Here is a 26384-nt window from a genome sequence, read left to right on the forward strand (position 1 = left end):
TTGGTTTAAACAAAGTAGATTTTCTCTCCTAATATCCTGGAATCACAGAATGGTTTGTGTTGGAGGGTGCCTTAAAGATTGTTTAGTTCCAACCCCCTAGTCATGGGCAGGGGCACCTTTCACTAGCCCTGGTTGCTCAGAACTCCATCCAGCCTGCCCTTGAACAATTCCAGGCATGGGACATCCACAGCTTCTCTGGGAAAAGCCTGTTCAGGCATTTCAACAGTGTATTCAAAGTCTAGTGCTTAAACTACATGAAAAGCCATTTAAAAAAACAAGAGAATACAAGGGCACAATGAAGCTCTGCATCTGTTGAGCTGTAGTGACTCTTGGCAAACAAACAAAAAAGACAATGAGACAGCTTGGTTTCTTACTGTGTATCTTAAAAAAATGTATGGTGTTGGAGAGAGAACAGGGATATCACCATCTGCTATATGGAGGTGGCGTAAACCAGGAAAAATAATGCTGTTGTCTAGCTTTGGTAATTATTGCAAACAAATAATTTAACAAGTGAGTTACTTGCTGGTCCCCACTGAATTTGGCTTTCATGAACAAAATCCACATACTGGATTGCAGAACACAGTGTGCAATTCTCCAGTAGTACACCAGAAGATTATGCTGTGTGTTACTGTGATGATAAGATGATTTCCAAATGGCAGATAGCAGAAATATGTTAATTGCCTTGAAAATATAATTTGTTTCTAAATCAGATAACTTGTAATTAGGCCTTTAATTTAGAGCACAACAAAGATTCCTTGTAGAAAATCTGATTAAAACATTTTCACATAAAGTAGTCAGAAAATATGTTTCCTTTAATCTGTTCTCTTTTCAGCTAAGTACTATTCTCTTAATCTTCCACTGCTCCATGCACTCCAATGTACTTAGATACAAGAGTTGAAGCTTTCAGCTTGATTTTCACATGATAACAGAATACATTAACATAATCTTTCAAAAACTGATTGACATCTACATTTACAAAATACCCCGCCTTAGCTACCTTATTTTGATTTGCTGTTATTTTCCTTTTTACATTAAAAAAAAAAAGTAATAGAAAATAGTTTGTACTATCTCCCAGAGTAATCATCTGAAAAACTCCTACCTCACTGGGACTTGCTCTGACTTTTTCTTGTTGTAAAATTATGTAACAACAGAAAGCACTGACCACTGAGCATGGCATAACAATGCATAAAATTAATTTAATTCTTTGTTTCTTATTTCTGAATCAGTAGTGTTTGCACTGACATGATAGTAGGGGACTGGACAGTAAATTCCTCTACTGACATTCAACCAGAACTTTCCAAGAAACTTAAATACTTAATGACAATGACTCTTTCTTTAGAAAAGGGTGAACCCTATGTCACTGAAAAAGATTAAAAAAAAAAAAAAAAAAAAAAGAAAGAATGTGGATGGGTGTGGATTATTCAGTTTATGTAATTTATGTTAATTTGTTGTTATTTTATTGATTCTGTGTTTTAGTTCCGGAAAGGTGAACTAAGAATGCAAAGTCTGACCTTTGACGATGCCGGCATGTACCAGTGTATAGCAGAAAACATGCACGGAATTATTTATGCAAATGCTGAACTGAAGATTGTGGGTCAGTGGGATTATTTCTCTATTTACTATTTCAGGCTTGAGTAAGATAGCAGTTATATTTGCAAGTACTGTTTGGTAGCAGATTCCTGTGAGGATGAAGCTAAGAACTCTCACTCTGTCTAGGTGAGATGGGGTTTATTTGAGCTCTCTAGCTGGTTTTTTTACAACAACTTGAGGAATAAATTTACCAACTTGTGGGGCATGTTTTCTGTTTGTATTTATGATGCTTGTTTCCTGCTGATCCCCCTCAGAGGAACTGATAGTGCTGAAGTTATATGAAACACATAGAATTGCAGCCTAAACATTTAAGCTTGCAAAACTGGTTAAGAAGTATTTTAACTTTTGCTCACATATGATCACTCACTCCTCTTTGAGTGCTTTTTAAGAAACCATATTGTCACTTGCTTGGCCTTTGAAGCTCTTTATCTTTGCTCTTCCCTTTGGTTTTGCTTTCTGCAACCCCTTACATGGAAGTCACAATGTCTGTATGCAATATAGCTGTGCCATTTGATGTAGTTATGAATCCATTGTGTTTTCCCAAGGAGCATCCTGTTGAAAGTTTGACTCTCAGATCCAAAGTTCTCAGCCTTAAAACAATTTCTGATGTTTTTACTGATTTCATTAGAGCAGACACACTGGCTGTATGACATATTTTTCTAGATTTCCCTGTGGTAATTGCTCTTCTTTTCATTTCACACTTGCCTTCAGACTTTCCTAAGAACTAAATTATTCTTGGTTTTCCCAACCCAATGCACAACAATGCTTCATTCTACACTGTTCTTCCATTACTATGTACTCACTACCAGCTTGGTTAACACAAAATAAACACCTTTTATATGTGCATTTTCAAAAGTCAGTGTTGGTAATATGTGGATATTGGTCAGAGTTTTGCTCTGTACTTCTCTAATTAAATAATAGCCTTATTTCCTCAGGCTGTGCACACACTTGCTGGCATGATTAACTTTCTGGTATGCCAAGATGCAAAATAATTAAAAGCTTTCTTTCTTTTCTTTAGTTTAAAATAAAGAAAAAACTAGTAAGCAAAGATCTGACCTCAGAGACATAAATGTGGTGCTTAGGACTGTCACGTCTCAATACTCTTGTACATCTGAGAATACACCTACAGCCAGCTGGCCAAACAGAAAACTATAGAGAATAAGAAGGACACAGTTTTAATTTGTAGAGAGGGTTAAAACCACTGAAAAGTAGACCTAACTATTCTCTGGAATTATGATTGATTGAGCAACTTGTTAAAGAAATTTATCTCCAGGAATCTGAATTTTATTAGGACTGATCAAAAGGCCTTTTGAAAGGGAGGAACTTTCAGTGGACTTTGATCTTGTTAGATTAAACTCAGATGAAAGTTCAGAAATCAATAGAGAGAAACGACTAGTGTAGCACAGCACAGAACTGCATAATGATTTTTCCTGTTTTTTGTAGATCACTACAAACTTCAAGTGCATCTCTGTATCATTAATATTTTTCTCACTCATCTGAATAATGAACATTTGTAAACAATTCAATAGTTCTGTAATTTAATTTATGTTGGAAACAAATTCTATTTTGCAGTAAAATCACTAACAGCAGAATTTGTGTTAATTTTTGCTTTCAGCTTCACCTCCTACTTTTGAACTGAACCCTATGAAGAAGAAAATCTTAGCAGCTAAAGGAGGGCGTGTAATCATTGAATGCAAGCCTAAAGCTGCTCCTAAGCCAAAATTCTCCTGGAGCAAAGGAACAGAATTGCTTGTAAATGGGAGCCGGTTAGTATTGACTGTCAGTAAACACTTTGAACCATAAAAATGTAACCTTTTGTATCTGTCTGCCTATTGCATGGGATGATTCTCCATTTTGCAGATTTCAGGGATGGGAGAATGTGTAACTTCATGAAAAGAGTATGCCAAAATGTTGCTGCCAGTATGGATTCAAAGAGTTATCAGGGTATCCAACTTTACCCAGTCTGGTTTAAGAATTGAATTGCACCATATAACTCTAAGAAAAATACTTGAACAAGTGAAAAGAAGTACATTCTCTTGCTCCAGCAATCTGAGACATCTAACCATACCACAGTCTTTTTAAATATTTTTTGCTGTAGGCATGTTTATAAATCCAGTAGTTAGATGTGAGCTTTCAAATGTTTGTGGTTTGTTCTTTTATTTACTGCAGTTCTACAGGAAGCAGTGCTTTCTAATATAGAACTTAATTTCTCTTAGTTATTTTTTGCACTTTCCATAGCATACGTATCTGGGATGATGGGAGCCTGGAAATTATCAATGTCACAAAGCTGGATGAAGGTCGCTATACCTGTTTTGCAGAAAATAACCGAGGAAAAGCCAATAGCACTGGTGTTCTAGAAATGACAGGTAAACCTCAGAATTGCATTTATTTGTTTTGGGCACAATCCCTTAGTTCCAAATGACTAATTTTTGTTCAGCTTTGCACTACTTTTTCAAGCTGCTCCACATCTTTCTAATTTAGTTGCTCATTAACACTGAATTGATGCTTTTAAAGCACATTGCTCAGTTGAAATTTGGTATGTTTGCATCAGTTCTTACACTGTATCTCTGTTTTCAGGGTTGATTATTCCATAAGAGATACATTAAATTGACATATTTTAATGCATTCCCTTTATTTGGTAGCCTAGTACTCATGGTAAGGTGTGATTCTGGGGCCATGACTCAGAAAAATGGAACTCCTGATGACCTACCTTAATGTGGTGGCTTTTTGTTTTGTAGGGAGTTTGTTTTGTTTTGTTGGTGTGTTTATTTGTTTGTTTTGGTGATTGTTTTGGTGTTGTGGTGGTATAAGCATGTTAGAGAGAGCATTGCTGTTACAGAAACGCATATGAAATTTTTGAGATAAAGGCATATATTCATATGATTGCACTCCTAAATTACCTTCCGTTATCAGTATATTTATTTACTGATTGAATACTAATATCTGCAATTGTGTATTTTAAATCTGATGTCAAATAATAACTGTAATAACTAAATAACTGTAGACTACAGACAGGAAGGACAGCATTCTGTAAGACCTGTGTCTATCAAGTACCGCTGACAGTGGAAGAGTCATTTGTCAAATAAGTTTTTAATCTCTGTTCCAGAAATCATGCTGGATGTGACAGCTCAATGCTGATGTGCTTTCGTCCTTTTCTTGTATTGTTTTCTCTTCTTTTTCACAAAGAGAGGGAATCTACACAATTTGTTATGCATTATATTGTTTCTCAATAGATAAATTAAGATCACAATCCTTACAATGCTCTAATGAAAATCTGAGTTAGCCTAACCAAGTAGAACTTCTAATTCATTAAATGGACAAGTTTTAAAACATAGGAAATATTATAATTGAAACAAGAAATGCAACACAAGTCACGTAAGATTCATCATATGTCTTTTTTCTACTTGAGATATAGTCAATGAATAAGAATAGTTATATTGTGATTCAGAGATTTAAACAACTAAACAGAAGTTTGGTCCTTTGAAATGTAGTTGTATGAATAACATGTAAATTAGACTTTGAGGGAGTGGTTTAATGTATGATTAAACAGTTATGGAGCTGAGTTATTTATATTTGAATAAATATTAATTTATTGGAATTTTCCATGTTTGCCATTAACTTTACAGAAGCTACAAGGATTACTTTAGCTCCGTTGAATGTTGATGTCACCGTTGGAGAGAATGCTACCATGCAATGCATTGCATCTCATGATCCCACATTAGACCTGACATTTATTTGGTCTCTAAATGGCTTTGTAATAGATTTTGAGAAAGAACATGAACATTATGAACGGAATGTTATGGTAAGATGCTGTAGATCCTTATTTAATATGTGAAAGCCAAGTTTTCTTTTTTGTGAATAGTTGTCTTTTCTGTGTCAGTTCAGGTCCAATAGGCCAAGAACATAAAACAGAATTACAATTCAGACACCTTACAGACACAAAGACACTTGCAGACAGATACCTAAAAACAGATATCTAAATTGATGTAAGTGTTTTGATACCTCAGGTAAATCCCACTCTGATTATTAGTGAAAATAGCTGGTAACTAGACAGTCTGATTGTAAACAGGGTGCAAATTACCTCAAAAAAGTTTGCATATGCATTCATTTTTACTTACCCATGTTTTTATCATCAAAATTTCTGGAATTTGGCACAAAACTGGGCCAGATGGTGGGTAGGAGTCAAACAGTCTGTAAACACTGAGGAAGAACAGTTTATGAGAAGGCTAAACAAGTTAATACAAAGACACTCATTTTGGCATATAGAACAATCATAGTTCCTTTGTATTAACGTGTATGGTTATATTTTTAGAGTCTTCTATCAGGTTTATTTAAAATTAATATCTCTATTAGAAATCCCTTCTTGTTATGTCTAATCACATGCTGATTTGCCCAATATTCAGCAACCTCCAAGTGGTTGCCTACTTGTGTAAATACTTATTCTTTAAATTTGAATTATACAAAAATCCTCATATTTAGATACCTTTTTTTTTTTGTGGCGAGTGTGAAGATAAAAGGTTGCTAATGGTAATTGTAGTGTCTGAGAACACCAGAGACCACATTTAGTTTTAGCTCTGTGTTCAAAATGATGTACCAGTGCCCCTTGAAGAGTACTTCTCCTAGGCTGGCAATATTATCTGATTTTCCATGGACCAAGAGATTTCTTTTTTTGCTTTCAGTATCTGTTTATTTCCATGTGAAAAATGTTTAAAGTGTCACTATTTTAGTCTGATTTGGAACAAAACAGCCCTTTGAGGAGTCAAGAGTTGCCTCAGCCTGCTCATTTGCTGAGTTGTAGGACATAGTTAAGAAGCCACACTGCTCTCTTTCAGTGAGAGAACATGTCCTTGTCCAACAGGCCAGTAGAAGATAGCTGATAAATGTTCAAACCAAAGTCGTACACTCCTTTCTGCAATAAATCTCCTGAAAGGCTATGGCTACACTCAGTAGCAGGGTAGCAAGTAGCCTGCAGCATATTTTGTGTTGCCTCAGGAACTAATAAGTATGTAGTTATTTTCCAGTACACTGGCATCTTTCAAAACATTTCCTGCAGGTGGCTATTAAGTCACAATTTTGATAGGTCTATATTTACACTCTGGTAGAATAATTAATACATAGGAATACCTTGAAAAAGCTTGAATTGCCTCGAAATTGCATTAGTTTGTCCTTAGATAAAGACTGGAATGAGTCTGAGTGTCAGGCAAAATAAGAGCTTAAAGAGTAGAGCCCCAGTAAAGTTACTTCTTGTAAAAGACCAAATAAAATCACTCTGTGTTATATTTTATTTAATTGATTGCCTTTAGCTACCTGACAGATGTCACACAAAGAAATTTGTTCCATAGAACAGAAATGCAGACTGAAAGTGTTGATGAATCTGTTACTTTGATGTGGAAGGACAGTAAAAATGGCTTTATCAGAACAGTTTGCTGTGCAAGAGAAAAGAATCTGAGCTTTCTCCATCTGTAGGTTGTGTGTTGAACATGTTAAACAAAAAGTTTTATTTCACTGATACATTTGGGCTTTCCACTAAATAAATAGAAGTAAACTGGATTTTTTTTTTTTTTCTTTTAGGGGAAATTAATTCTGAAATTTACTCCTGCTTTTAGGGCACTTTCTAGCAAAGCATTTCAAGTTGACAAATATGGGACAAAATAAGGCCCTCAGAAAATGTGTAATTCTCTTAGAAGATTGACACTATTTAGTTCCCAGCTACCTGTTTCATCTTCAAGAGAGCCAGTGGTCCTGGACTCCTGATCTCAATTTCAGATTATCTCCGCAGTATTTTAGACCCTTTATTGAAGTGCTTAATTCCAAAACCAAATTGCCCTAACTTTCCTAGATTACCTTGCTCTCTGCAAACTTTCTGTGGTCTGCAGAGGGAGAGAAAGAGGTGCTTCTCTTCAGGTGTGTGTTGAATCTTGTGCTGGAATGTTTCCTTTTTCAATAGCTATAGGGATGGCTACTTGACAGGATTCAAAAGAAGATGAAGAACTCTTAATTCAGTTAGACCTTTAAGTAGTTTAGATCTAAATATCAATAAATTTACTTCAGGATACCCTGAAGGATATCCTTCCTCCTGAAGAATATTTCTTAGTTTGTTTTGCATTTGATCTGTCAAAACTGATAGACATTCTTTTAGCAGAGGCATCTTCTTGTTTTGCATTCCTTAAAGCCTTAATTCTGGGCTTTCAAATGCAAAGCAAGTGCAAATAGTCTTTTTTACTCTTCCACAGATACCTTGGTCTTTATCTGGGGCAGAGGAGACAGTAGGATTGAATTTGAAGTCTTCATTTGTGGGTATTAGGTGGTTCAGTGCATAAGTAATAACAAATGCAGAAATGTTTAACAAATTCAGAAAATCCAATGGTTTATGTAGGATGCAGTGAAGACGAATATGCAGTTTTTATATTTCTCATCCATTCATTTGTTATTGCATTGTTGCATTAAGGGTTTTTCTCCTTCCTGGGCAAGTAAAGGGATTTTCTCTTTTCTCCTGCCAGATTCCTCTCCCTGGCAATTCTGAGCTGAAGTCACTGGGTGGCAGGTTTGCTCAGGCTCTCTTGGATGTAAAGGGTGAGCTGGTTGACACATGACAGCAGCAGCCCGAGCTGCTGAGCTTGAAACATGCTCACCAGCACTTCACAAACACAAAAGAAAAATATATTCCACTGTGAATATTAAGATTTCTGGGTATATGAAGCGTGTGTATAATTTCCTGTTGATGAAGGATCCTCATCTGTCCCTCTGATAATATTGCTATTCATTTATGAAACTGCAGATCAAGTTGCTGAAACTTGATAGATCCACATTATTTGAGTTATCAAAATAATACTATTATTATTGTCATATAGACATAGTGAAATGCTAATTAAATACAGGCAAACACCTGCATAATTCTTATAAATGCAAGCTTTGGTCTCTCCATCATTGCTGAAGGCAAAGCTAATTTGCATTACATTAATTCTAAAATTAATTTCTCAAAAGGACATTTCTCAGTTCTGTTTTCATTTCCTATGACAGCAGTATGTAAAGGGCAGGGTGGGGAGAAAGAAAAAAAAAAGAATTGGTTAGCTTCCAAAGAGTCAAATGGAATCTTCAAATCAGTGACCCTGAAACGCTGATATTTTTATCACCATTTTATCTTTAATAAGTTAAATTGAATTGCTGTACAAGTGTTCAGGAAGTTGACCTGCTTGCTAATAGCTTTTTTCTTTAAGTATTCAAAGAAAGAGTAAGTTATGGAAAGCCAGGTGATTAATTTTGTCACAGAGACAACTGACTTGCTACCTCCTCACATTTGCTCATATGAAGGGGCATTTCTCAAGATGATGCTGACACACCTCAGTGTCATGAGTACTACAGAGCAGGAAGCAAAACCTGCTGAATCCACATTGACTCTGAAGTGTGAATTCTGAGTTTGAAGCGTTCTCCCTAGTGTTCATATGTGCAGGGACATTGCACAAAGGCAGAAAAACACATTCAGCATAGAACTTGCAGGACCCATAGCTTGGGCTCTATTCAGCTTTGAAGAAGCTTCTGAATCCAAGGTGTCTGTGCATAACCATCTCTCTATCTCTGCAGGTCTCTTGTGGTTAACCTGTAGTAGTGTAGCTCTGAATACTGAAAAGCTTGCTTTTTTCTTATGTAAATATTATTTCTCTGACTTTATCTCTCTTTGAAGTACAGAAAGCTTTACAGTGTTCTAGGATGATACTTATAATATTCTGGACATACACAGCCAGATGGGTATTTTTCATTTAAGTGCAACACAAATGGAAGAACCTGTTTCTTTATTTATTTTTAAAAGTCCAGATACCAAAATTCACACTTCAGATTTCTGAAAGTGGTGAGATGAATTATAGATTGGAGAAAGTGTTTATCAAAGCACTTTGTTTCTTCTCCAAAACTGATGGTTTTATAAACAAAGAACAAATTGAATTATAAAAGTCATATTAGAGGAGTAAAGATTTACAGCTTCCTGGTTTTCGTACATTATTTTAAATTGCCATTTGTTGGCTAACATGGATAGACAAAGTTTTTCTACTGCATGCTCCTACTTCCATAAATTGCTATTAAATCTGTATTCCAACCCAAACTATTCTATGAGTCCATTATTCCACTGTTACCTGCAGCAGAAAATGTCCAAGGATTTTAATTTCCATTTTTCTTCATTGCTTTCTCTGGTAATCCTCCTTGCAGAGTGTTAAGATTAGCTCCAGGTGTAGACCAGAAAATTAATAAAAAGTTCAAAAGAACTAAAGAATTGAAGTAAAATATTTAGGTAAAATTATAGAATCATAGAACAGTTTAGGATGAAAAAGACCTTTAAGAACATCAAGTCTAACTATTAACCCAGCACTGTGAAGTCCACCTCTAAACCATATCTCTAAGTGCCACATCTACACATCTAAATACCTCCAGGGTTGATAATTCAACCACTTCCCAGCCTAGCCTGTTCCAACACCTAAAACCTATTCAATGGAGAATTTTTTCCCTTGTTATTTGGGAGAAGAGACCAATCCCCACCTCACTACTTTAGGTAGTTGTAAAGAGTGATAAGGTCCCACCTCTGCCTCTGTTCCAGGCTGAGCAGCCCCAGTTCCTTCAGCTGCTCCTCATCATGCATATGCTCCTGCCCCTTCACCAGCCTCATTGCCCTTCTCTGGACTTGCTCCAGCACCTCAGTGGCTTTCTTGCTGTGAGGAACCCAAAACTGAACACAGTACTTGAAGTGCCTTCTCACCAGAGTGTCACCAGAGTGACAATTACTGCCCTGGTCCTGCTGGCCACAGTTTTTCAGATACCAGCCAGGATGCCATTGGCCTTCTTGGTCACCTGGGCACACACTGGCTCATCTTCATCTGCTGTGAACCAGCACCTCCAGGTTCTTTTCCACCAGACCACTTTCCTGCCACTCTTCCCACATCCTGTAGCAATGCCTGGGGTTCTTGTGACCAAAGTGTAGGACCCGCACCTGGTCCTAACTTCATACAAGGCATTGACCTGCCCTTGGCTTATTGATCCAGCCTGTAGAGCCTTCCTGCCCTCCAGCAGATCAACACTCCTGCCCAACTTGATGTCATCTGCAAACTCACTGAGCATGCACTTGATCCCCTCATTCAGATTGTGAGTAAAGACATTAAACAGAACTGTCTCCAGTACTGAGCCCTGGAGAACCCCACTGATGCCCAGCTGCCAGCTGGATGCAGTTTCATTCACCACTACTTTCTGGGCCTGGCCATCCAGCTAGTTTTTTTCCTAGCAAACAGTCCACCCATCCAAGTCGTAGGATACTAATTTCTCCAGGATAATGCTGTGGAAAATGGTGTCAAAGGCTTTCCTAAAATCCAGCAGACAACATCCACAGCCTTTCCCTCACCCAATAACAAGTCACTTTATTGTTGAAATCAAAATAGGGAAGCTCAGTTATGCACTGATTAGGAAGAAGTGGTTATTTTTGGACTAGAACAGAGCCAGAGTTGTAGTGAGCTCATTTAGTACAGTGTTTGAACATACTAAGGTGGCATCTGATTGTTAATGAAGCATGACCAACCAAATCAACTGCTTACTGTTTTTTTATAGAAGAGAGTGCCAGGTCTCTCTCAAGGTACTGTCTCAATACACTGCTTTCAGTGTCTTGATATTGTTTTAGACATGAGTGACCTGAAAGTCACTCTAAATATTATTCCAAAGCTACCCAATTTTGGGTAGGTTTGGAGTAATATTTAGAGGCAATGGCCTAATAAAAACCTACTGAGCATGGAATGTGATGGATGGAGTCAGTGGTTAAGAGCAAGGAGGGGAAGGAAAGCAGGAGATATAATGCTGAGGGTGAAACCAACAAGCAGTTTGCTCTGGCAGAAGCCTTTGAGGAAATTTATTCTACTTACAGCACAAAGAATAGTTTAGAAGATCTTCCAACTTCTCCACAATATATACTCCATAAAAGCAGTTGACTCTACCATTTATGTGCTTGTAAGGCTTACCAAGCTACCAAAATTCATGTACCATCTGTAGTTAGATAGCAGAAGCTAGGAAAGCCAGGTGTGAACACTACTCAGAGAAATGTAGTTTGTAGTGTGTTGTGAATTTTTGTCATCAGCCATAAAGCTGTAAGCCATGAGCATAAGTGAGCAAGTGCCTAGGCTTTTTATGCTGTTATAAGTGAAATAACAAGGCCATTACCAAAGGGATGCTGGTACAAAGCACAGTGTCCTCAGGAATTTTCAGTGGTATGCTGAACAGAGAAGAATAATAATACATTTGTTGGAAATACTTCCTGGTCCACATCTGAAGCATAGAATTAACCTTGTATATTCTTTACATATAAATGTAGCTCACTGAAGGAAAAGATTCTTTAGTGGCAATGACTGTCATCATTATCCTGCTGAGTTTTTTATTTGTCTGTAACTATGGCTTGTAAGACAAAATAAAGTCTCAGGTGAATAGGATTAAGACAGTAGTGTTGCACTGGTGGTGCTGTCCCTATGTCTCTGATGTCAATAGCAAGAAAATATCTATAATCAATTTATATTAACATACCTCAACAGCTGTTGTATTATCTGTTCTGGTTTTAGCAACCACTCTGCTAATTCTGGCAGGATCAAACCAATTCACATGAGCTCATTTAGAGTTAATAATTCTAGATACAGGTAGTAGAGAAAGACTTTTAATGTTATTTCTAGCTTTGGACAAACTGATCTCATCACCAAGAATCCTATCTCTTCTGGATTACTTCTTATTGATTCTCTTACCATTTTACATCTACTGTGTATTAAACAATGCTGAAGCTCAGATGTCTAATTTTAGGACCTGAATTTTAAAAAAAATACTGTCTCTGCTTACCAGGTTCTTCTATTTCTGCCAAGTTAACTTTTGTATTACAAAGTGCATGTAAGTTTTATATTAACAGAAGTTCCATTATTGTCTCCGAGGGCCCAACAAAAGTAGATAGACACTGTCTTCAGTCAAAACACTAGATTCCTATAAATGATACTTAATTGTACAGGGGCACATTCTGATGGCTTTCAGCAATTTAGTGCCCTGGCAAAGGTGATGGTCAAAAAAACCAGTGACTATCAGAAATAGGTCATAGAATGTTATTTTTGACATCACTATTAAATCATAAATATAGGGCTTATATGATGCAAGTATTTACTTGAAACTTGGTAAATACTGAGTGGTGAACCACAGATACCCTTGGAATATCTGTGAGTATTGCTATCACTATTTCCAGTCTATGATTCAGTCTTCTCTGAGTTAAGGAAGGCATTTTTAAACATAGCCAAGCTGAGGTTTTTGGATGAAAACATTCAGTACATTCATATCTAATTTGTGGACAGAATTCGCTGATGCCTGTGTTCTTAATTTGCTTGGTAAGCTCTTCTTTTACCACCAAGAACTTAGGCTTCTTCTGAGGTATGGAAAGCTTCATTACCAACTGCATAAAGCCTTGCTCCAGTACAGCTTCTGAAGAAACAAGATACAGCACCATATCTATGATTTTTTTATTATTCTTAAAATTATGTTACATTTTCCCATCTGTTTTTCATCATTTAGGCTGTACGACCCAAGTTCCCATAAAGGAAATTATTGTTAGAGCAAGTATATGGGCACATCATTATTAAATACAATAAATTATTTTAATTAAAGCGCTAACACAGAAATGAATACTAGCCCCAGTACGAATTTGCAATTTGCTATTGAAGTAATAATATGATTATGAGAATTCTAGTCTGCTTCTAAACCTTATTGCTTTGCTCAGCATTTGCTTAATTTTATTTGCAGATAAAAATGCAAGTAATTATCAGAGAATCACAGGCACTGTGGTTCTTTCTAGGATGATATTTAGTGTTAATGAACCAATACACAGCAGTCAAATAGGGAACTGTTTGTCTTTTTTATTAAAACCAAAACAAATAAGAGCAGAATTTTAAAAACAAACAAACAAGCAAACAAACACACACCAAAAAACCAACAACCAAATGAAAAACAGGAGCTGAAATATCAAAGTGTGTGATTTTTTTACAGCTTCCTATTGTAATTTTTTGGAGGACAGAGGAGCAACTAGCTGCCTTCTGTGTTCCCATAGAGCTACTGACACTCTGACTGATTTTTCTCCCTGGAAGCTGTTGCCAGAATTGCTCAGCCTGCTGTAGGGCTCACATGTGATTAGTCAGGTGTTCAGCCAGACAATGTTCACTTATGCAGTAATTCCAGCAGATTTTCAAAGGATGTTGTCTGTGACAGCAGTCTTCTTGGAGTTCTCATGAGTAAACTGAGGAGGCATGAGCACGGGAATGACACTATCCCAGACTCTCCTCATCTCTGTAGGATGCATGCATTTTGAAAAATCAAATTAAAAGCCATGTTTGTCTTGAGTGAAAAGTGTGAAAAAATATATATCCACATGGAAATAGTTTAATAATAACTAAGAGAAAAATTATCTGGAATATATCAGCAATACTGGATTGTTCACTGCTCCAGCAGATCTGTTTGATCCTTGCTAGCAGCATTTTTTCACTCAAAAAGAGAGAAGACAGTGTAACCTGCCATTCTTGCTAACCCTGTAAGGCAGTCAGCTGAAGTATTGCTAGCCAGAGTCAAGCACTCTTTCTTTCATGTGTGCTTGATTCTTCTTTCATCCAATTATTTACCACAGTAAGTTCTTAAATATGTGAATTCTTATGTTGGACCTAAAAAAATTGTTGCTAACAGATTTCAGTTTGTGCTGAAATTTTATGCCAAAAGAAATTGAAGCTGGCAACCAAAATCCTCACTGGAGTCTGGAAGGGAAAAGGGTAGTGTTATCTGGGTATTTTAATCTCCCCTAAATATAGACTATGTAAGCTCTCATTCTAGTTTCAGAGCATTTGGAAAATATTTACCCTTACTTTCTCCTCTCATCCTTTTCAATCAGGAAACATAAACTGGATGGCATTAGCTTTATTTCATTTCTTCTGAATACAGAGAAGCAGCCCATAGTATTCAAGATTGTCTCAAAGGTCTTTTTTGTTACCCAGCATCTATGATGGTGATAGCACTAGTTCTTACCTAAATATTTTTGCAGTTTCTTTTTGTACATACCATTTTTGCTTCTGTATTGCTTGCATTCCTGCATGTAAAAGTCTATGGATTGCAGTGAATTATCTCAATATTTGATTTTTTTTTTTTTTTGGGGGGGGAGAGTGTGTTTCAGTTATATTTTTGAACAATTCTCAGTGAATTAGGAAATCTGAATGTTGCCCCTGTTGATACAGTGTGCTATAAATCCATGTATTAATTTTTTGTAGCCCTTTTACTCCCATGGAAGTTCAGATGTTTTTTGGTGAGAACATTTGGGTTTTTAGTGAAATCCCTTTAAGATTAGCACATTGATTTAGCCTAGTAATCTTTTTCTGTAATAAAATGCAGGATGTATAAGCAAAATATCTCAAGTGAGTTATTTTTTAACACTTAAGTTACAATCTTCACATAAAACGTGTTTTTCATTAAGAAATAGCTGTGGTGCACATAGTGGTCTCTGTTCCATTCGTTGTTTCACAGGTGCACATCTGGTTGCTCAGAAGTGTCATAGGATGAAAATACTATATTCTGTTTGTCTCTCTGTACAGGCAAAGGGAGCCAGTGGCCCACATACCCATCTGAAAACATGGCTGTGTATTTCCCAGTAGTCTGACATTGGTAAAGAGTGTTAAGGAGGGATTAGGGTCTGGGATGATGAGTGTATGAGCCTTGTTGAAAGGTCAATTGCTTCCCTGGGGTCCTGCTGTTTGCCAAGGAGCAGTGAGAGTTGAGCATGTCCAGCCTGACACGGGTCTCAGTAGCAAGGGATGATAGAGGAGTACAGGACAGGTCTCGGTGCACCTTTGTTTAGGCTGTGCTTGTAGCCTTTCTGAGGTAAAAGCTCAGGTACTGCCATAGGATTAAACAGGAAGAGCCAAACAGCATTCCTGTTCTGTTAGTAGGACTCCATGACATGCTATCCTGCCAATGTGTTTAAAAAAAGCAACTAATGGTGCAGAAAAATCATATAACTGTGGTTTATGGACAAATTCTTGGCTCAATTTAGTTTTCAGACATGGGCCTCAAAGAGGGAAATGTTGACTAGTTAATAACAATTCACTAAGGTGTCTAATTGTTTCATGTCCAGTAAAGAGCAGCAGCTCCTCAGGAAACGGGATACTTTGATCAGCTGTTCTATAAATCAGATCTAGGTTTGAGGGTGACCCATCCTCTAAGTAAGAAGTTTCCTTTTCGAAATAACAACCTCTGTAAGTCAGTTGGGAGGGATGTGTAGACAAGCATCACATAGCTGCACAGGGATGTTTACCCGTTTCACTAAGTGTTGTTTTTGTGACAGATTAAATCCAATGGTGAGCTGCTGATTAAAAATGTTCAGCTGCGGCATGCAGGGAGGTACATGTGCACTGCTCAGACAATTGTGGACAACTCCTCAGCTTCAGCTGACCTTGTGGTAAGAGGTAAGCTTCTCCAGGTAATACAGAAATGTGTCTAGTTTTCACCTAGACAAGACACCAAGATAGGAGTGTTTGTGATTGTTTAGGATATGTAATTTCTCGTCAACAGATGGCAGAAATTAAAATGAGAAGTGCATAAATAAGCAAAGTCATAAAAGTCTACTCAGGGTACTGATTTGGTTGCAGACATTTAGAGATCTAACTGAGTATGTGTTTTCCTGAAAAGAAATAAGGATTTTTTGATTATGGGTGTTTTCCTTATGTGAAAGCAATTTTGGATAGTTTAATTTAGTGTTCATTTTTAAAAATAGATTTCCAGGATCATTTCAATGTATCTCGTGGATGCATTTCTAAGTCACTTCTCATTTTTCATAAAGCTGTATGGATTAAATTATTGTATATAATATTAGGCCTACATTAAAAGGATTCTGTCAAATTACAGAAACCAAAACATCTGAGGTTATGTTTGTCACTCAGTTTTTATCTGATTTGTGTCTGTTAAGTGTTACTCCAGTCTCAAAATGCTGTTCTTGCTCATACAGTATGCATCCTACAAGATCTGTTGCAATGTGAAGTTCTAATAGCATGAGTTAATGTCCTTTGGGCATTTTGCTCTCTTTTATGCCTGTGGGCATAACACGTTCTTAGGTGCTAATGCTCTGTTTTGCTGACAATTCAGAACTGATACAGCTTGAACATTCAGTTGCCTTGCTGTTGTGTTTTGCCCCAGATTTGAGTCACACCACAGATGTGTGTAGCAGCTGAAGTATAGCTAGTGTCGTGGTTATGAACTTCTGTTATCTCAGGTTGTTGTGCAGCTGAATATTTCTGCATTTAATTTTTTGCTGGGTATTAGCAGCCCATGAAATATCATCAGTTTTGGATAATATGTCAAAGCAAATATGGTAAGTGATAAAACTACAGAATAGATCTGCAAAGGATCTTTTCAATGCCTTAGTATTATGTAAGCAATTCCTTTTAAAAATTAAACTACAAGGTGCTTTATCAAACTTTTGATTCCCCTTCCAACCCAGTAATTAGTGTTTCTCAGAGACTATTTTTTAGAAGAAATTAGCACTCATTTTGTTCTCAAAATTCAGATTTAAATATAATGAACACAGTTCTACTTATGACTGCCTTTTTTGTAAGTATGAGACTAAGCATCTTACCAGGCCAAGAGTATGAAATATGACAAATGTGGGATGGTAGTTTCACTGCTTTGGTAAGGAAGAGGCAAAAGCAGAGTATGAAAACAAAGAGCTCTGTTCCAGAGCATCTCATCAGTGGAGTGGTAAAGGATAGCCACTGTCACTGCTGGCACACGAACATGTTTTGTCAGTCCACACAACAATTTAACAGTTCATATGGATTGTTCTATGTGATCTTGTTTAAATTGCTAGTGATGTTAGCCCACTGAAGACTGCAGCCCCTGCGTGCACCCACAGACCTTAGTGGCCCTGTGTCGGCCCCACTGGGGCAGTATTACCGATGTGCCGGCTTCCAGCTCTGGAATGTGGGATGCCTCCTGGATGTGCTTCAGGCCTTTGCTGTGGGTAGCTGCCTCCTGGATGGACTGCTTGGATATATGCAGCAGTTTGTCACCTGGATGCACCCAGCTGACTGTCCCTGGTACTACCATATCAGCACCTGGCTCTGCCCACTATACTTGGACCCAGTGGAACCGTGCCCCATTGCTAAAGCAACTACCAACCTTGGGGTTAGTTGTGGGTCCAGTATCAGCTTTCCTATGGAGCCTTTTATTTTTCCTGTGGCCCTTGGTGTTTCCTGAGACATGCCATTTTCAGAAGCTGATGGTGAGGTGAGAAGCTGTAAGAGGTATCTTTTGAAGAAAGAAGGAAAGTTGTTGGGACTGATGAACCTTTCTATACCTTTCAGCCTGAGTGCTTCTGAAGTAAACAGTCTTGCAGGAGAAGGGGTCTCTCATCAGACCTTACCTGTGTGTTTCCTTTGATCTGGGATAGGAAATACGCATGTTACCAAGGTGGGAAGTTAACCAACAACCCTCATCTTAAAAGTCAGCTCTTAACAATTTCTACTTCCTGCATCCTTGTGAAGACTAAGAAGCTGTTTCCATGTGCAGTGAGGTATTTAGTCCTTACCTTGAAAGGGAGATCCAAGGAATGAAATTGCTTGCTTGAAGGTTATATTCATTGAAACCAAGGAACAGCAACGTATGTTAATATATGTTTTTGTTTCAGTTAATTTCATTTGAGTCTTTTGGCTCAACTGTATGGAGAAAGTAAAGGGCTTAAGAGAAGCTGAAAATGCATTTGGCATGTTGTGTGTTTAGATTTGATGTAGAAATCTCCTTCCATTTTTTTATGTTGTTTTGTTTTGATTCTCTGTGGTTTCTCTGTAAATAGTACAGAGAAATATATTATGGTATTGTTGGGGTTTTTAATATTCTCTGGGACATGTTCAATCAGGTTGTTGGATAATTATCTGAATCATGTTGGCATTTTATTATCTCTGAATGTTGAAGCAGAAAATACATCTCAGTAGTCCTAATGTATCTGTTTTTACACAACAGTTAATATGTATCAGATAACTGTGTATCATATAAAAGAGAAGCACAATAACAAAACCAGAATTTTGTGAGCTTGGAACCTGATGAGGGGCTTACCACATTGGGGTAATATGAAGGCCAACAAAAATGGGAAGAGATCTATAGAAATCTCTTACGGTATGATTTTTCTCCAAAATAAGTCACAGGGTTTTCCACATAACTTGCAGCCAGGGCCTATACAGCACAAGCAGAAGTGTAGGTTAAAGGTGGGCCCCCAATAAGGTCAGTGTTAGGTGGAATTTGAGAAGGAGAAGATTTTCGGATTTTTCCTGAGTTCAGTTTGTTTGGTAAAAAGAGCAGCAACATTTTCAAAGTATTATCTTTTCACTTAAAATTATCTCAATATTGATTAGGCAGGAATCATGGAAGTTTTGGTATTTATAAAATGCAAGAGCCTCTGTCCTCTGAATCATTCCATAGAGTATTAAAAGTTGATGAACTTTAATATTTTCAGCCTATTTAATTTGTTAATTGTACTATCTTTTTTTTTTTTTTTTTTTTTTTTTTCTCTTTTCCCAGGTCCTCCAGGCCCCCCTGGAGGTATAAGAGTAGAAGAAATCAGAGACACCGCTGTAGCACTTACCTGGAGTCGTGGAACAGACAATCATAGTCCTATTTCCAAATACACTATCCAGTCAAAAACCTTTCTATCTGAAGAGTGGAAAGATGCCAAAACAGGTAAGAGTAATGCCAGAAGAAATAAAGACAGTAAGTTTTAAAGTATGATTGTTAGAAAGTTTGACTAATCAGAAAGTCATCACAGTAGAAGGAAACCAGGGATGCTATTGATGATGGCTGCAGGTTTACTGTCCTGTCAGCAGTTCTGTTCCCAGCATTTAGAGAGCCTGAACTGAATCTCAAGAAATACAGAAAAGAACCAGCCAGAGTTGATACCTGCTTTTTTGCCTCTTTCCTTGTTGCCTAAAACATTCAACATCAACTACTGGAGTCATAAAAATGTATTTATAGGTTAATTTAGATGAAAAGTGGATGTCATTGTTTCTGTATTTGTTATGGAGAAAGCTGGTTAAAATTGTTTGCTTTTCCCTGGGAGCAGACTAAATTCCAGTTGCATTAAAACTGGCACCCCTAGAGAAAACATAGCTAAAATTATCCTCCTAACCACTGGATGTCATCATAGTGCCACAAAATTTGAGTTATAGAAGAACCTACCTGAGCACAAGACATACTAATGTATTTTTTTTTGCAGCATTTAACATAAAAAGCATACATTTTAAAATATTTTTAAGCTACTAGTATATCTGAATGCTTTATGAAGGATAGCATTGTCACAAGCTATACAGAATTTTCCTATCAATGTTTCATTATCCCAACCTTATAAATTATAACTTAAGTGCTTTCCTGAGGAATTAAGTTATTACATACTCAGCATTTCTAAATACTAAGAATAGTAAGTAATAGTTTCTGTGATTGTCTTCCATTTAAATTTCCACTTGAAACTACAGACATGTAAGAAACAGACTGACATATTGAACTGAAAATTTATTACTTTTTTAGAGTAAAAAGTTAGATATAATAGACCTTCTGCCTTAGATAATATTTTTCTTTCAGACTATATGGTATATGAAGTTCACTTGAATATGATTGCCTCCATCAGCCAGCACTGATATTTTTTATGTCAAAGAGCTTGGAAAATAAACCCAGAATTTTCTCCAGCCCCTTCTTATCTCTTATATCTTGCTTAATGGCTTCTGTAGAATAGATTTCTTTGAACTTTAAAAAAAAAATTAATGTAGAAGTTAGAGATGTTCAAATAACTGATTATTTGTTTCAGTAAAAATACATGCAGGAGGGAGGATCCTTTTAGACTAGCCTCTGCTTTTCTCTGGATAAGTAAATTTTATTTCTTATTCATTCTGTACTTTTCAATTAAAGAAAATAAGGAAATGTGAACAATTTCAGGTGGCAATTGATCCTGTTTTGTTTGTGCTGTGCATTACTGGAACTGGAAATAGAGGTGTAAGAGTTAACATAAGTGTAGGTTTCAGAGCTTCATTCTGTCTGACTGAGAGCAGGGCCTTGAAACCACTCTTCTCACTTCTCGGGAAGATTCCATACTTGCAGGGTTATAGGCATGGTGGGATGAACTTCTCTGCACCTCTGAAGTTCTCTGCTTCTCAGAATTACTGAGATAGTCTTTGAGACATGCAGTCAGACTTTTGAATCTTACCCTAAAGAATAGTAAGTGGGATTTACATCTTGGGTGGAATAGGGAGAAATCTAGATTGTTGAATTCCTTTTTAAAGATGCTAACACAAAAGATATACATTATTAATTTCTGAAAAGTTGAAAGCAATTATTCTGGTGTTTTCAAAATCATTACTTTTCCATTTGAACCACACTTAGGAATTTTGTTAAATAGATAATTCCCTCAAAATAGGTAAAATCATCCTAGTAACCATCACTGGCATCACTGCAAGCTTTTACCTAATTGCTCAGCTGCTCCCATTTTGATTCAGCATTAACTTTCAGATTAATGAAGCATAATGAACAGTCCAAATTGATCTGTCACCATCAGTTAATGCTGCTAATTTTCAAAGTGTGAAACAAGAAACTTTGGCATTGCCTTTTGGAAATACTGTTATTATTACTACTAACATTATTTCCCCAACCAAATCATTCATAATACTGAGTGTGTTTTGTGAAAGTGTATTCTACTTCACAGAATGGAAATATGTCTGAATGGGTTATGTAATAAGTTGTTTACATTTATGTTGCTCTTTCCAGTTAAGGGGATCAGTTTCTCATTGTGCCAAGTGTTCATAATAGTTCTGGGAATCTGTGGGACAGTAAAATTAAATTAAGAGATCAGATAGCCCAGGAAAGACATTGAGAGAATGTTAAATTTATACCAAAACTTGGATGACATGAGAGGTTTGCATTAGCTTTCCTGACAAGATAGAAAAATAATTTGAGTAAGGATGAGGGAGGGTGGTGGTGAGGTGGAAAGAAAAATGGAAAGTGTGTTCCTTTCTCCTTCAAGACCTCACTTTGGAATGACATATAATGATCATTAGGAAGAGGGAAGTGGTGTCACCAGCTAGTGCTTACACTGTTGTTGCCTGTGTTTTTGTAGGCATTGCATTTATATTTCAATTCCAAATCAGCTGCCTTTCCAGTGCAGAATATCGCAGTTCTCATCTTCCTCTGAACACAAGACTCTAATTTGACAAACAACTCTTGTTTATATATGAATGAAAATCCTCTGTCTTTACATAGCTGCAGACAGCTATAGAAGCAACACCTATTGTCTGTGAATTGTAGACAGTCATGAGTTACTCATTTTATTTATGATAAACAAGCTCATCCTTAAGACAACTGCAAGTCTTTTTGCATGAATTGCAATAATATTTACATTTCTTGATTGGAACCACATAGTAAATTATAACATGCTCACTAATTAGGTGCCCCAAATTAGGACCACATTTTATAAACCACTCTTCATCAATTGATTGAACCCTACATGTCTAGCCCTTGTCTGTCCATGTGATGAATTTTTATTTTACTGTTTATGAATTATGAATTTATCATTTGTCTGTAGGTAAAATGAAATTCCTCAGCTACAATATGTAATTAGTAAGGAAATATCATAACTACATGTACTGGTTCACACCCAGTTAAAACTTGCATGTCAGTATGGGTTTATTCAATATAGGGTCATAGTTTCCAAATTCCCAGTCACTGCTGTGGGTACTCCTTGTAAAATGTGATATTCCCAATGTACAGTGTCAAATTTGCTTTAGTTTTCTATGTGTGGTTGCAGAATAGTGCAAGTTTTGTCACAATCAGCAAAACTGTTGCTGACCTAAGTGTAAAATGCTGTTTTCTAAAGCATTTAATCTTTTTTCTTAGACCCATCAGATATTGAAGGAAATATGGAATCTGCTACAGTGATCGATTTAATTCCATGGATGGAATATGAATTTCGGATAATAGCAACAAACACTCTGGGGACAGGAGAACCCAGCATGCCATCACCAAGGATTAGAACCGAAGGCGCTCGTACGTAAACTGAACATGTCAGGGTTTTTTAAAATGTGTTTCTTAATTTTTGCATTTTTGTTCACCTGTTTGGTAATTTTAGGTTTTACTTTAAAAAAATGCAATTTATAAGATCCAGTATGCAGAGAATAAATTTTCAGGCACCCACTACTACAGATTGTAGTAAGCAAGTACCAAACTACAAAGATGTGATAGCATCAAAGTAGACCGAAAAAAAAAAACTTAGCAATATGGCAAATCTGTCTGCATTGCTGAAACAGAATCATACTGCATCTTTCAGAGATCTCCCACTGTATCTGTCAGCCAGGCTGTGTATGAGTGCATGCACGTTTGGGACTGTGGTTCAGGACTTTGGAAAAAACATGCATGTATTTAACAAGGAAAATGGCCATTTACTATTTGGTTTGTATTCTAACTAAAACATGCATGACAAGGGTATGTGTTCTACTGGATAATGCCAGTTTTCTGTGACTGCAAGTTTGGTTTGGTGTCTTCTTATGTCATGTCACATATGTGACATTTTCCAACACAAATTACTCTCTAATCAGTCTGGTTGCTCAGTGTTAATAGCTCAGAACTTATTTAAGGATATTCTTCAGGCTCAGGCACATTCTTTTTATAATGAATTCTTCAAAATGAGGACTTAGGTGCTACTGTTTCAGAGAATACATTCTAGTTTGACTGTACAGAGGAGATAACATCAGTGTTCTAGGGGGTAATGGATCACTGCACAAAGACTGTGTCCAACAAAGCCTGTATACCACTGAGTAGTATCCACTTGCAGTCTTTTTTACAATTTCTTTACAATTGTTTCCCATATCTTGAGTTTTGAAACTAAAAATAAAAAACCGAATTGTGGAAAACAACTTCTGCAATTACACCTGCTAGGTCATAATTTTCATTAGATAATATTTTAAAACTAAAATGTATTTGCATTGTAAATTTCAAAACATTCATTAAAGACAAATTTGGTCCATTAAAATTTTGTTGCTTGGGGAGAAAGAAAAGAAATCGGTTAAATTATTTTGGATAGGGAAGGAAAAGCCACAGAACTTTAATACTAAAGTAAAAGATAATCCCAGCCCAAAAAGTTGACTACTAGCATCATATGTTTTATGACTTTGAAGGACCAAGAATGTACAGGAGAAATCTGGTGTGCAATAGACATTTTAAAAATGTTAGAAAAGACACAGATAAGGAGAGAAATCATGGAATAGGGATAGTAGGGAATGGGGAATAGGGGTAGTGTCCTGCAGTTTGCAGTGGGCCACGTTCATGGCATTTTGTAGCCTCCCCAAAAATGCCATACTTTCCAGTTTTGTAGTTGGATGTGCCTCTTTTGCAAGAAGTGGTCTATTTAGTCTGTTGTCTGATTCCCCAGGCACAGCCCCATGCTCTGGCAGACCGTGCAACAGTTTTTGGCAAATTGTGCAAAATGGTAGTATAGTCTTTTAGGTATCAGTCAGAACTTCTTGTCATGGCAAAATAGGGTATAAATAATTTATAGTTTACAGATTAACTTCTGCAACCAAGTGTGTTTTCTGCCAGGAGCTGGAATTTTTTATAAGAAACAGTAGGATTTAGGTTGCACTGTCAATGTCAAGGGTACTATAGAAGCTATATATGTTCACATATTGTAGTTATTAACATTTTCTGTGTTAAACAGCAACAAACAGTGCTGTCTCTTTGTTGTACTATGTGAGTGACAAATAATGTCTGTTACATTTAAAAGTTGTCAGCATATTTTTCAATTTTAAAGTGTCTCTTCAGGTAGATAACTAATTTCAGTAACTTATTAGCATGCTAAGACTGTGTGTATTTTTTTTAATTTTATTTTTAATGAAACAGTTTGCTTCATCGATAATATTTCACAGCGATTTCTTGAAATTCAATAGATCAAGGTCTGGTTTGATATATTTTAGCTTCTGGGTGCATTAGAGTAATTGTCTAAGTATAGTTGTCTAAGTTAGTTACCTGGTCTTAACAAAGAGAGAAGCCTGGGTTTAGTGGTTGAGAGAATGAGGAAGATACTTTTGAAAATAATGACTTGTTAGACTTTAAACGGTCAAGTTTCTTCAGTTCTTTGGCAGCCCGTCTATCTATTTTCTTTGACTAATTAAACATTCTAGCAAACCTCTGCTTCTAACATAGCTCTAAAGCTATATATAATAGATAGTGTGACTACAAGGTCAAGTAACAAACTCTAGCCTTCTCTCAAATTGTCATATGTATGTTTAGTTTTGATCTCCATTAATTTGTTTTCAGAAAGGACAGAAATAAATAATGCAAACTATGCACTGAATGCTGATTTCAATTTCAAATATTTTTTTACATATTTTTATCCTGTCTGAAAACATTAGTTCTGCTCTGCTTTGTGTTCCTTTTCAGCTGACCCTCAGAGAAGGCCTCAGCAAACATCTTACTTATATTGTGCTTGAGCACTATGACTTATGGCTTTCACTGAGTAGTGGAGAAAATGCCTGATCCTATCAGAATTTTTTTACACAAAGATCACATTAATTTAGGTAGAGCATGTAGCTCATGCATGCACATCTGAGGCATAATTAATGCCCTGTAGGAAAGCTATCATATCCTAAATTTTCAGTGGTACATTGTATGTCCATATTGAGTGACAGCAGATAAATACACAAACACCATAGAGGATAACAACAGAATCATTGCACTCAGTGCAAAGAGCCTGAGAGAAGTGACAATATAGGAATGATTTATAATGGAGTCCTTGAAAGTATCCTGCTTTACCACCCAGCTGTGCACTAATGACAGATCAACAGATCATATTTCATTACAGAGAATATCAGTGTAAAATGCAATTAGTAAATGATAATGCTATGCCAGTTTTGCTTAGGTGCATCTACCCATCCTGGTCAGGACTATCAAGAAGACATGTGCCACTAATCTAGAACACAATTAGGCTGCCAGGGCTTCAAAGATAGACCTATAGATTTAACCTTACACATGGCAAGTAAATCCATTGAAGCAGGAGTAACTGATCACAGTGTGTTGAGGTAATTACACGTGCCAAGTCCATGGTGCTTGAGTCCTTGGCATACCAGCACCTGAGAAAGCACAAGAGCAATACACAATGTATGTCTCTTAAGACTTAGAAGAAATTTTCCATTCCTGAATATTCAATTAAATATTTGTAGATAATACAGGGAGAAGGAAGAATGATTGCTGGCTATGGTTACAGCTGGCACATTTCCTGAAGCAGTAGATGTACATTAGTCTTGGCAGATTGCACACCATCATTACTTTAATTGTGCGTGCCACGTGTACTCATTGGCCTTGCAGCTTTCTGCTGCATGCTTTGTAGTAATTTTTCTTGTCTCTTCTGTTTCTCTAGCTCCTAATGTGGCTCCTTCTGATGTTGGAGGAGGGGGTGGAAGCAATCGAGAGCTGACAATAACATGGATGGTAAATATTGTGCATGCAAGGTGACATGAAACCTGTACTATTTTGTATCTGATCTTGCTCCTCTTGAGACCTGTGAATGGTTTGTCTCTGGGTCTTGTGAGAACAGGATTTGTATATAATATATATTTTTTCAGACTTTTCTCATGAAGAAGTACTTGAAAAGGAATGAGGATGAGTGTAACTTAGAGGTTTATGTGTTGGATGTTTCTAAAATATCATCTAAAACATTCTGAAACAAAGAGATTGAAACGCATACTGACTATGATAAT

The 26384-nt window shown here is 36.7% G+C and overlaps 1 protein-coding gene across 2 annotated transcripts in view; it reads left to right on the top strand.

Moving 5' to 3' along the window:
• The window catches only part of CNTN1 (contactin 1), a 215760-nt gene that overhangs the window by 159936 nt on the left and 29440 nt on the right, over positions 1-26384 (top strand). For both annotated transcript variants that reach the window (XM_021545291.4, XM_085569439.1), the window contains 8 exons: positions 1477-1594; positions 3206-3356; positions 3829-3956; positions 5217-5392; positions 15953-16073; positions 19177-19335; positions 22531-22680; positions 26045-26115. In XM_021545291.4, the coding sequence (XP_021400966.1) occupies positions 1477-1594; positions 3206-3356; positions 3829-3956; positions 5217-5392; positions 15953-16073; positions 19177-19335; positions 22531-22680; positions 26045-26115 (1074 nt within the window). The remainder of the gene's footprint in view (positions 1-1476; positions 1595-3205; positions 3357-3828; positions 3957-5216; positions 5393-15952; positions 16074-19176; positions 19336-22530; positions 22681-26044; positions 26116-26384) is intronic.

Source organism: Lonchura striata, chromosome 1A (assembly GCF_050655825.1).
Source record: "Lonchura striata isolate lonStrDom1 chromosome 1A, ASM5065582v1, whole genome shotgun sequence".
Lineage (NCBI taxonomy): Eukaryota > Metazoa > Chordata > Aves > Passeriformes > Estrildidae > Lonchura > Lonchura striata.